This window comes from Chiroxiphia lanceolata, chromosome 9 (genome assembly GCF_009829145.1).
Source record: "Chiroxiphia lanceolata isolate bChiLan1 chromosome 9, bChiLan1.pri, whole genome shotgun sequence".
Taxonomy (NCBI): Eukaryota; Metazoa; Chordata; class Aves; order Passeriformes; family Pipridae; genus Chiroxiphia; species Chiroxiphia lanceolata.
In genome coordinates, this window is record NC_045645.1 from 2402228 (window position 1) to 2415416 (window position 13189).

A 13189-nucleotide genomic window follows, 5' to 3' on the forward strand; every position below is an offset into this window, starting at 1 on the left:
CTACACGTTCATTTGCAAGGTCTCCAGTGCAGAACTTTCTTCTTCCTCTCTCTCTTGTGTTGTGTCTGCCACGCTGGAGCCCGACTTTCAGCTGGATTATAAACACTAGGACAATAACCACATGACCTCAGGCTGTGCAGATCTCAACAACGGCCAGCGAAGACAAAACGTGCTTGGCTTTTGAAGGACAGCACAGGACCGTTCCCCCAGTTTAAACTGGACAGCCCAAAAGCTGTTCCCATTCGATATTGTTTTCATTTATATAATACATTTTGTAATAGTTGCTTTTTGTTGGTTTCAGGCAGCAAATTCCAATTTCAAGGTGACTAACTGGCATCAAAACACCTGCCCTATGAAATAATTTTGCAACAGATTTCAAGAATTGTGCAAATTCAAGTTTTAGATACAGCTACATGAGCAACAGTTGTTTCACTGAAATATTTTATTTCATATACACAGCTGCACTTCATTAGGTAATAGAAAGGTCACAAATGATCTTACTCTGACACTTGGTTTGACACGTCCAGTTTGACAGAAACCAAAGACTACAAAAGAAATGTATAATAATCATTAAGAACACATTAAAAGTGAGATGATTATTATTACAAATTATATAAATATTTGATTCTTGTATAATCCCTACACATTCAACATTTCTGACTTTAGGAGCACAGTTATGGCAGAAGAGGATGGCTTTGAAATTTAGCTTGTTCTTATCAGCATGGAAAGTGGCATTCAAAACTACCCAAATTTAGAGATTTACGGACGAAATTCCGATTTTGAATGTGCTAGAGTAGAACTGCATCATCCTGTCCCTGCTGTGCTGCAGCTCTGGCACTTGTGTTTTCAGAGATGGTGCACTGCTGAAATTCTCAGGCCTGCTAGCTCAGGTGAAGCTTTTAACAGAACTGACTCCAGTTCTATGCTACAAGGAGACCTCCATCTCCCATTTGAAGTTAGAAAGGACAGAATAGATGAATGGTTTTTTGTCCTAAAAGAGCCAAAGGGGATCAAAAGCCTACCCACATGTACATGCACATTTCCCTCTTCCTCTCTCTTTTTCTCCCTTCCCTCGCTCTTAATTTCTGAACTGCTTCTGAATCAAATATTTGTTGGTACCTTACAACAACCAGAACCCGTGTTCCTAATTTTGGATGGGAAAGACATCAGTTCAACTTCCAACCCCATTCTGTGGACTTTTGAGAGCTCCATGAGTGTATGGAAGTGCTCCTATTTTAAGTCAGATATTATCAAATTCTTCCCTATTTTCTAAATATTTCGGTGTTTCATTAGATCTTTCTCATTCTTCTGTTTTTTAAAAAAAACCCTTTCATTTTTGACAGAAGACCAACTTTAAAGTATCTGGAAACATTTATAACCTCATGTGCAATGCTGCTGCACTTTGTTCAAAAGCTTTTTGTAAAAACCATGAAAATCTCAATATACATTTACTTCTGTGAAAAAGTGCATTTCTGTTTCTCTGAGATGGATGTTAAGGTGTAATTTTCTTCACATCAGTTTATTAGACCAGAGAGACAGTTTCCTTTGCTACCTACAGCTAGTGCATTTGCTGTGGAATATGCTCTGCTACTATTTCCAGCTATTCCTATTGATTATGAGCCCAACAAGACACCTTTACGGTTCCACATAATTTCATTCAGAGACTTGCAATAAGCTGCCAAAACACAGATAGCTTAAACATATTTATCTGCTTAAAAGCTGAGATAGGTGAAGAAAACTTCACATGCCCACAATGAAGACATTGCAGAGAAAAGAAAAAAGTCCAGCATGGAGCCCAGTGCCAAGCTCAGCAACTTGAACGGTGGAAACAGGCCAAGAGCAGCATTTGGAATTTCTCTCTTATTACACATAGAAGTATACTTTTTTCTTTGTTAAATAAATTATAATCAGTTGGCATTTCACACAAGTCATATGACACATTTTCATCATTTTTGTACTTATCAAATGAGTACAACACAGGAGCAAAATGCTGGCTTCGGTAAAATCTATGAATTACACAGGCCCTCCTCTTGGATATCGTCATTTTGGGTTGTGTTTGCAACAAAAGCTGACATTTTTCTAGTCAAAGATTGTTTTGATATCTTGGATTTTTAACAACATGCTTCTCAAGTATCTGAATATTTGGAATTGCTCTGTAATTACCCACTCTGTATTTCTTGACACAGGACAGATTCTTGTGGGCTGGCTCTGTGTGGCAAAACATATGTAAGTGTAGTTTAAGAGCCTCAACTAATTATGAAGCATTGCTTCAGTTTACAGAAATTCAAAGATTATACCTCATCATTATTTATTACCCCTGGAACAGGAAAAAACATTACTGTGAGTTCCCTCAGGCTTTCTGACTGTGCTGCCTGAAGTTCAGGGTTCCACAGCCTGAGCCACAGTTTCACACTGCACACAGATGGCCACAACTGCTTGAATTTCTTAAATAGACACCTGACTTCCCACAGAGAAGGGGGGAAGACTGAAGTGCTTTAAATTATAAAACACTGCCTTCAATTCTGTTTCATTATTAACAAATCTTACCATACACACTTATTTAAAAATATATTTTGAAATGCTACATATGAACTGAGAATGCTATTGGTTAATTTACCACCATATAGAGTAGTAACAGTTTTAGAACAAGGAAAGGTTTTAAAATTAACTGGTGAAGCTAGCACAGCTTTTAAAATTTAAAAAAGTATTTTTAAACACCTTAATGATGTTTAGATATTTTAAAACAAAATAAAGTAAAAAAAATGCATACTAGCAGTCATTCCTGCCCCAACAGTGCTTGCATTTCCTGCACTGCTCCCTTGCACTGCAGTACAGAATGGCTGCTTACACCCACACAAATGCAATCCCAGGGCAGGGGCAACATGTTCATTTTTGTGAGTGTGATTCCTTTTATTGCATGTGTCACATGAATCAGAGACTGCAGGCAAAACACCTTCCAGACACCTAATGATGAGACTCTGCAATGAACACCTTGTACTGTAAGCCTTTAAATAGGAACAACTCCATCAGCTTCACTCACAAATCATCTGTGCAAAAGTACAGTATTTCATAAATAAACTTTACCCAAATATTACAGAAAAAAGCTTTGGGATACATGAAGTATAAATACAGCGACAGCTGGGCTGCAAAATTAATTTAGGTATATACAACAATACACTCCCCATTTCTTTTCACAGGTGTACATTTAACCTCCCTGAGTCCTTTTCCACACTTTAGTGACGTGATGCGTTTCCAGTTGCTTGCTCACTGAGAGCCACGGTGTAGCTTCAGCATTTAGAGAAAAAAGGTGGGAAGGAGCGCCCCAAGGTGCACTCCCTGGCATTTGTCATGGATTTTCAGAGCTTACTGGACTTTTGCTTCCAAGAGCCCGCTGGGCACGACGTGCCCGTGAGAGCTCACACAGGCACCGACGTGTCTCAGGGAATCTGCTCCCAGATAAGCCATGAGCAGCTCCGTGTGGCGGATCAGCAGCTGGGTGAGGTCCTCAGCCAGGCTCTCCATGCTGGAGTATCTCACCTTTTCAAAATCAAAAATGTCTTTGAGGAAGAAAAGCACTTGATCCTAGCCAGGGGAAAAAAATAAAGAGGAAAAACTTGTATTCGCTCACAAGAAGGAAATAGCAGCTGTTTCTTTTACACGTTTCCTAAAAGCATCCATTTTGGTGCTGAGACAGAAGTGTGTTAAAACAGACTTTGCAAAACAGTTCTAGGCTTAAAACATTTAATAATGCTCTTAAAATATTTTAAAATATTCAGTTTTCATGCTTTCTTACTGTTAGCCCTAACCTTAGGAAAATGGAAATGTTTACACTTATAAATAAGGTACTAATTTATTTTAATCAGGAAGATTTTTTTTTTTCATTTAGGTTAAGTGGTAATTAAAAAAAAAAAGTTGCAAACCTTGAAGAAGCAGCATAAGTCATAAAGGGAATTTCTAGGGCCCAAAAAGCCCCATGCCAAAACAGGGCTGATATGTTCACATATAGCATAGAAATGTGCAAAAAATCCATCAGGCACCTAAGTGATGGAAAATTGGAGACAGAAGTTACATAGTAAGTTTAGCATAAATTTCCATTATTTAACATTAGGTCTTCATAAAAGCCTAACACACTTACTACAGCAGGGCTGTGGTAACCTGAACAGAATTACTGTCACCACTGCTGACTGCACCCAAACTAGGTTGAAAAATCTTTCAGTTTTTGCTAAAAAAACAGGTATTAGGGCCCCATGAGCTAAATTTCCACAATTGGAAAACTCTTGTCTAAACTTCAAATTCTTAGGAGCTGATCAATAACTTTGTTCCACATAATTTTGAAGGGCAACTTACCTTCATTTGCTGTCTTTTCTGCTTCAGTACTGACCAACAGCTTGAAGCTACAGCCTAATTGTTAAAAGAAAAAAAAGCAAGCCCAAGTCATTTTTCATCTCAAAAGAATTCACCTGCAGAATGCTGTATTTCTATATTTTGGGGACAGGTATTTTCTTCAGTTTCAATCCTGTGATAACACAAAGTTTAAAACTACAAAACAGCAGCTGATATAAATAACCAAATTTATATGTAGTTCATACATGTCATTTCAGATCTATCTTTGCAACATTTTCTTTAGTTTGATTCAAATGTAATTTGGCATCCTTAACTGATTTTACAGTTACAACAGTTAGCAATTCTCTCTGGGTTTAACTGAGGACCAGCCTCTTATATACTAAAGCATGTGCTCAGACATAAGTAACTATTTTAGATATTATGTGGAATGTGAACACATTGAAATGTCCTTTTTCATTTTAGCAAAAACATTCTTGCAATAGCTTCAGATTCAGTTAAGGAGTTTTGTCCAAATATGGAGCTGTGAAATACAATATACTGATATCAGTACTGGGCTTTTTTCCCCTCAGAGCTCGTTCCTATCCTCATCTGACTCTCCTTGAGTACTGCAGGAGAATTAACTATTCACAAAGCCAGTGTTACCACAGAATTACAGAAATACATGCATGGCACTTTTCTCTCTAGAGGGAATGTTTCAATTGAAAGACAAAAACAAAAGGAAAACTGGCATTCTACAGACAAAAATGGATGAAATGACAGCAGTATCTGTACCAGCTGACCATGGCAGGAGCCTGTGTCCCTAACAGACCTATCTGACAAATAAGCAGGACCAGCTGAGAAATCATGAATTGCAATCAACATTTGAATGCCTGCACTGCATCAGTTTACTTTTGTTTCCTTGCAGCTTTGTGCCTTGTTGTTAAATCTCTGGTCTCTGAACCAAAACCTGGATCTAATACCTCAGACGTGGCTCAGTGAAACCTCCCTGCTAAAATTCTATTTCCTCAGAGAAAACTAACTTTTGCAGGACAAGCTGAAGTATTCTCTCTCATACATTCAATTATTCTGTATGTTTTGGGCCCAGACTTGTAGCTTTTCAACTGCTATTATGAAAAAATACAATCTGTTTAATTCTTTTGAGGAATATTTCAGGTACACACTCGGTTATACTGGAAGCCAAACTGGACTTTTTACACAGCCTTTATCCTGCAGTTGTTGGATTTAGTCTTGTTTTGAGATTGTACTTTAAGGATACAAAGCACAGAGCACCAGAACAGTTTCAGCAGACACAGAAATTTCTATCAGAATGCTCACAACACTCTTATATTGATCACACCATCCACATACTGCAGATTAATTGGTATGAAAATTACACATGAATACTTACTGTTTCTTTAAAAGAGGAATTTAACCAGCGGTTATTGACTACATTCTGTATAGATATGGGTGGATTTTCTAAATCTTCAAATGAATCCATTAATATGAAGTCCAGAACAACATCATAAAAATTCAGATTTTTCACCTGTATTAAAGGAAAACATGACCTAAGTAACCTAGTTTCTCTTTCAGCAGTGGAATTCAGCATGCACCATATTCAAATGCATTAAAGATACTGTGGAGAAGTTAAAAAAAAAAGTACTTTCTGGTACTAAACTGGTGGATGCCAATTCTCTAAATCAGCAATACAAACAAAAAAAAGAGCTGCCTTTCCCACAATTCTGAATTGTAAAATTTTATTTTTAGATCCTATGGCTCAACAGGATCCTTTAGATCCTATTAAGGGTAAAAGCACTTTTCAGAAATTCAGACTCACTCCTCTAGCAGCAAGTTCCATTTCGGTATTATCCCAGTGATCTGTTTGTTCCAAAAAATATATCATTTCATCAAAGACATCTTCAAATTTCTTTGGATTCTGCAAAGTAAAAGCAACGAGTATCAAGCAAACTCAACAAGAGATGTGGTTTATTTGCAGTGGAAAGTGAATTCTGGTAGGAGCCACACAAAGAATAAAACATTAGTTAAAAAAAGGCTTTTACCTTTCGTGCTTTCACAATTAAAGCAGACAAAATTTTTCTTCCACTTTCAGCAAGAAATATTCTGTTTGCTGTTTCTGAAAGAATTACCTAGAAAAGGGTTCAGAAAATACAGACATGGTTATACTAAGGTTATACTAAGTGACCTTAAACACTCCAATCACATTTCATATAATTATAACCTCTGGTATAGTGGACAAGCTCCTAATAAGCCTTTGGTGCAAAGGTTCCAAAGCTAATCATAAAACTGGGACTCCTCTGCAAATTCATCTCATCTCAGAACTACAGAAATGTAAAGGCAACAAGAAAAGATTTAACTCCAGAACAAATTATAAAAATGCTGGCCCAGAGAGTGCTTTCAATGCCATGTACTTTGGTTTAGGCTTAATGAGACAGACAAATCACCCTCCTCACAGTTTACCTGAAAAGCTTGTCGAATACAGTGCAGCTTAGCAAGGAAGTCACTGTCTCCTAGACATTCAAACATTTCAGTCCTACACAAAATAGAAAAGTTTTCAAAGACCATTAGGAAAAGAAGCACCAGAATAGTCACATCAGTCTAACTCCTAGAAAAAATACCTAGTGCAATTAACTCCTAAAAAAACCCAATTTCTAGGTAGAATATTTAACTTTAAGTTTTGCTTTTCTGGAAAACAGTTAAATAGACATAAATCAGTACCTTAACACTCGTGAATATATTTTGCCTTCTTCTGCTAAGTGCATGGCTTCTTCATACAAGGGGCAGTGGCAAAGGGAATCCAGCCCGTACGTGTTCCGGATCTCCCTGTGCTCTGTAAGCTGACAAAAAAATCGTTTGGAAGTTCATTAAAGAGCTTGACAACATATTTTCTGTAAAGATAAAAACAAATTCAAGAATTTTCCTGATACTCTACTGAAAGACGCATCCTTTTCTGCATCTGCTTAAGAGAAAGGGGCAGCACTCAACTGGTGCACAGAATAAATACAGCACACCTTGCAAGACTTACTTCGTAACTCTTAGAAGCAGAAAGCTACAGTTTCAAGTTTCAAAACTTATGGAGGCAGCTTAATTTTATATTTAATTTGCCTAGGTAAGTTCTTAAATTGCCTGGTTAAACCTAATGGGTCTCCAAGCTGTTAAAAGAAAATAATTGCCAGGTCACAAAGTACAGAATGATTGCATCATGCAGATCTTTAGGAAACCAGAAATAGTAACATCCTCCCACCCCTGTTTTTGTTTCGCTGGGAAATATGTCTTCTAGTTACCAAAGCACATTGTACGAAGCATGAGCACTCAGAATTTTATGTGACAGGCTCCCAAAAAGGTTTTCATTGTTGGCAGTTTTAATTCTGTGATTATCGTATAAATTAATGTGAACTCACAGACATTTTTAAAGCAAGGAAAAAACCAAAACCAGATTAATAAATCAAAGCACATAAATAACAGAGAACTCCTGTTTACAGGGTATCATATTTAATCAACAAAACAATGGCTAGCTACGATTTCCACTATAAACATTACATATTATTAATAATCAAAAGAAAAAAGCTTACATTAGATTAGTTAATGACCAGAAAATTATTTTGTTTTAAATTATTATTTTTTAAAAATTTTTTTTTAATTATATATATTTTTTAATATCCTGTATGGGGCAAACAAACTTGTGTTTCTAGGCTATAAAAACATAGCCTGGAAACATCTTTAAAAAGTAACTGTCAAAGTAATCAAACTATATAAAAACTTACCCTATATTTGGGAATGATTTAAACAAATCAGATTAAAGTATAACTTTGTATCAAACCTCCATTAAAAATTTCAAATAAATACATGCTGCAAAGTTTTTCCTGTCAGTGAGGACACCCATCCAAGTGCTGGTGAGATGATCCCAGTGTGCCTTCTCCACACACTGCAGCAACACTTTGGCCAAGTTGGCTTTCCTGCTGGAGGGAAAGTGCCAGTACCTGCTTTTGTCCATGTCAACGTTTAAGGATATGAAAAAACTCAGAGATTTCAGTGCAGAGCTGGTGTTCTGACAAGTGTCACACACTGTTAGATGGTGTTCATTTGCTGGAACTTACACGTGGGGGTTGAGTCACTCACACCAGTAACCTTTTACTTCTGGCAAATACATACAATTCCTTCCATAAACTGTCAGGTTCCATTTTAAATGGTTTCATCTGGCTAAAGAAATCCCAATGAGACCAAACCACTCTGTAGTGGACACCTCTTTGCACAGCCAGTGTCAGGTTGAAAACCTTCCCACACCTCTGAGGTGCTCCACCACAGTGCTGGCAGCTGCCAGTGGCACAGAGGGTTGTGAGGATGGCCCTGACATCCCAAATGCCTGCTACTTCCTCACTGTCATGTGGGGATACATGGAGAAGAACATGAACATGCAGACAAAGCAGAGATAAAAAGGTGACTGCAGTTCAGGGCTGGGTGTGTCCACACGTTTCACTGGGTTGGAAGGGACCCACAAGGATCCAGCCTAATTCTTAACTGAACAGCCCCTAACCCCCAAACCTTGGCTTTATTAGCACCATGCTTTAAACAACTGAGCAAACCTCAGGGTTTTCATGACCCTAAGGCAGCAGCAACCTCATCTTGGAAGGCTTGACTTCCATCCCTTCAAGGCTCAAGAGAGACAGCACAGTCAGTAACCACAGCACAGGACATTTCTGGTGACCTGCAGTGGACACCTGACTTCATTATGCTGAAATAATATGGACACACCTTCAAAACTCCAAAGCCTGTAGTGCTAATTCGTGTCTAAGCTTGGGGTGCTTCCTTGTGTCTCTGAAGGTTACAACATGGATTGTTCATATGCTAATCAGTTTTCTCTGGACACTTCAGCTTTAGGGCTGCATCTGCTAGTGAAGAGATGCTGAAATCATTGCTGTAAAGCACCAAATCTCTGGAACTTGCTAGAGTTTTTAAGTCTGAGATTCCCAGGAACAGGCTCAGTACCCTTATTTGCTACTCACAAGTTGTTTCTTAAGAAATAGAAAAAATTCTCAGCTGTGCATCAAAGCCTTGTTGACTACCAAAATAACCACCTACATGAATGTAACAAAAATAAACAATGGAATTCTTGCTTGCTCCCCCTAATAAAAAGGTCACTTTACTGTAACAGTCAGCATTCCTTACATTCTGAGAAATGATGCTTCCCCTATATTAAAAAGGCTGATAATAGTCTCTTTAAAGCATAAAGACATCCAGAGAAAACATTTCTTTTTTTTTTAAAGTAAGTAGTTACAGCATGAGAGTGAAACATGGTTTGGAAGTTGGAAGATCAGATGGTGATTACTAACTAAAACACTTGAGACAGTACTTTAATAAACTGAATTGTGTTGATCTGGAAGATCTGGAGGAAGACAGGAAGGCTGTTACAAAAAAAAAAAAAAAAGAGCAGCTGAGGCTTTATTCACAAGTCTGAAAAATCTCCCAAGCTTTGGATGGAGCTAACATTTTAACAAAGAAAGCAAAGTTTATTTGATAATAGAACTTCAGATTCAATTCTAGTCAAGATATGAAAATAAGATATGATAAATGCACGTGCACTGACAACAGAGAGGCAGCACCAAAGCTCAGGGAGAGCAGGAAAGAGCCTCTGTCAGGAAGATGGAAAAGAAGCCAGGAAAGAGAGGGAGAAGCCTTTATGTGGCACACTCAGGGCTGTGTTCTTGCCAAGGGTGGCAGCTATTTTGATCACAGCAGATGAGAGAGCAAGACTTTGAAAAGGATACTAACCTTCCTCAACACAAGCTGATGGCAGACAGGCTCAAACAGGGAAGAAAACATTGTTTATCACAGGATATAGTATTAATAACTTAATTAGGGCAAACAGTTGTGTTTACCATCCCTTCTGCAGTACTTCTGAGAGCCTGAGGGTGTTTAAGAGTAGAAGTCTGTCTGGGCTTGGGGATGACAACTGTGTCTAAACTGTCTCTGTGAGGATTCAGGCACCTGTGTACTGTGGGTGTCCAGGCAGGCACAACTCTGGGGGAGAAGTCATCAGATGTGTGATGCTCAGCACCCTCTTGATTCTCAGCCCCAGCCAAGAGGAAGCTTTGGCACACACTCCTGCTATCCTGTAGAGCTCACCAAAAGGGCACATGACTTAAACTCTGCCAGCTGTCCCAGTTTTGTACAGCTCTTTCCTTAAAAACCATCTTCCTAGATTTTGTCCTCGTACAACACAGCACGACACTGTTGTTGCCTCCTAAGCAGTGCCCCCATCACCTTCCATTCAAGCATCTGTGTCTTGGTTTGTGACAGTTATTTCTCCTGAGGCACTGAGCTAAATTTGATCTGTGTGTCAGCACTGAAACAGTTTCCAGCCTCTAAAACCAGAGTCCTGCTCCTTGGGACAGGACACGATGTAGGAGGAAGACAAAGAACTGTCAACACACAACTTGCAGCGTGGTGCGACCACAAAAAGTGGTGCCACATTCTGATTTCCTGCAAGGAGAAATTACTAATCTTGGTAGGGCAAAATCACATATGAATTTCAGATTTAAAAGCCCTGCTAAACACTTCTATCACGACATGGGGTTTAGGGCAGTTATTAATATTTTAACTGCAGTCAGGGAGCTTATGATGAAAGAACAACTACCTGTTTGGCTCTTAGCTGAGATAAATCCAAAGCTGGAAAAGCTTCAGGCCTCTTAGCCTAAACTAAAACATGCTACTGTTTCGCTAGGGCAAGAACAAGAAAGTGAAAAAAGCAGATAAACAAGTAGCTACCTGATATCATCATGTCTAGAATAAAAGAATCAGGTATGTCAATTCTAATCCAGTTACATCAAAGCTGTAACTCTTCTCCACTAAGAGCTGAATACACTGGGAAGTAGTTATTGCTCCTTCTCACTGCCATAATTATTTACAGTACTTATGTGAGGCATTTTTCCCCCCAAGGATGGACAAAATGTTAAATCCAGGTAACAGTATATTTGTACAAGAACACCCATTCTACCTGCAGCACACAATGATGTCCTGTACCCACTGCTGGAGTGAACTGACCCTGTAGTTCAAGTCCAGTGGCTCATATTTAATCCAGAACATTGGTGGTGTTTTGGCTCAAACACTAAACTGCAAGTTATTCATGCTTTGTTAGTCTTCAGGACTTCTGTCAGCTGAGAATTTCACTAGATTATTCCATAAAATCTGAAAAAGGAGAGTTTGTTCTGTTGGCAAAGGACAGAGCAGCTGGAAAGGAAGAGAAAACCTTCATAACTTTGTCCTGGAAGGAGGAGTTGACAGAAGTGGCTCTGAGGCATCAGAACATTTTCAGGATAGGTAAAGACAATTACACTGCCAATTTTAACTTAAACATTTCCTTAGCACACCCTGAGACAATACAGGTTCAGGATAGGATGATGATTCCACTGAGCTGATACATCCTGGGTGTTTCTGTTTGGTTGGTTGCTTTTGTTTTTTGTTTTCGTTTTTTTTAAGCCAAGCAACCCAACTGAGCATCTTCACATACTTGTAAAAACAACTATGAAAGTTCATAGGGAAAAAAAAAAGAAACAAAATGTACAAACTACAGTGGTTTACAGCTCCTCTCACGAGCTGGTAGAGTTGAAGCAAGCTTGAATTGTGGTTTTGTCCAAACTACAGGAAAGAGTAATTAGCCTCTAGAGATAACAATCTTTGTTAGGAATGAATGCTAGGCTTCACAACAATGTGAGTTACTGAATCAAGGTAATCACAATTTAATGTGAGTTACTGAATCAAGGTAATTGTGCTATGGAAAACCAAACCCTATAACAGACAGTCAGATGATAACTGCAAAGCATGTGTATGCAATTCTCTCTTTCTACAGCTGAGTTTAGCAGCTTAGCTGCAGTGCATATATGAGAGCAATATCTACCACAAAATGTATCTATGGAGGCCAACTTTGCCTTTCCTGTTATTTGGAGAGAAGTGCTCTTTAAGATCCCTCCAGCTCCCCAGAGAGCACAACAGGAGATGTTCCTCACTCAGTAAATGTGTCACTGCATATGAGATTCTTCAAACACTTCAAGGGAGCTGCAGCAGATTTCAGCTGATAGAAAACATCCTGTTATCCAAAGATTGTTTCTTTACGTATCCTTTGTGGTCTTATCAAAGAAGATTAGAGAAATTAGATGAAGTATGTCATGTTGTTAAGCCATTCCAGAGGCTCCCTGGCACTCCCACTCCCAGATCCAGAGACTTTCACTGCTGGGACAGAGGTTCCTTCCCAGCAGTGGCTGCACTAACCCAATGGGAGCCCCATTTGACTCCCCACACCCCACTCACACAGTCAGATGAGTTTTCCTTACCAGGTTTTCCATAACAGAGTCTCAAACCTCTGGTTCCTGTTTAATAATTTCCTCTTGGTACAAGAGCAGAGTTACAGCTCAAGCTGGTGCCTCCATACTGTGCATGGAACACTAAAACAGGGAGCTGTCAACCTCCAATGATTTCCTCTCAAACAAAAAACTCCCAGCTCTAAAATATACAGAGCCTTCTGCATACATCTCTATAGTATGGTAAGGCAGGAGGAAAAGAAGAACAGGAAAATGCAGTTCACAGTGAAAGGAACCACCATAGCCTCAACTCACTGCTTCTTCACTCAGGAAAATCTGGTGTATTTTTCAAAAGCAACTTCTGTCTAGGAGTTGGGGAAACACTCTGTCAGTGCGCACACACAAAAAAAAAAAATTAAAAAAAGGCTGGTTACAACTAAGCCTGGAAAGTTTCCTTTTTTTTTCCCCCGTAAGAGGAATACATTTTTGCTTACAGTGATTAGCAAAAAATCAGGATTCTTCTGTTCACTGTTCAGACAGATCAATGAATCTTTAAA

General features: G+C 38.7%; 1 protein-coding gene across 4 annotated transcripts in view; it reads right to left on the minus strand.

Moving 5' to 3' along the window:
* Positions 1-413: 413 nt before the first annotated feature.
* MIGA1 (mitoguardin 1) overlaps positions 414-13189 on the minus strand; it is a 35062-nt gene continuing 22286 nt past the window's right edge. For all 4 annotated transcript variants that reach the window (XM_032696054.1, XM_032696055.1, XM_032696056.1 and 1 more), the window contains exons 9-16: positions 7057-7175; positions 6799-6871; positions 6381-6467; positions 6158-6256; positions 5732-5866; positions 4348-4401; positions 3921-4037; positions 414-3582 (exon numbers count right to left, since the gene is read on the minus strand). In XM_032696054.1, the coding sequence (XP_032551945.1) occupies positions 3364-3582; positions 3921-4037; positions 4348-4401; positions 5732-5866; positions 6158-6256; positions 6381-6467; positions 6799-6871; positions 7057-7175 (903 nt within the window). In that variant the 3' untranslated portion in view covers positions 414-3363. The remainder of the gene's footprint in view (positions 3583-3920; positions 4038-4347; positions 4402-5731; positions 5867-6157; positions 6257-6380; positions 6468-6798; positions 6872-7056; positions 7176-13189) is intronic.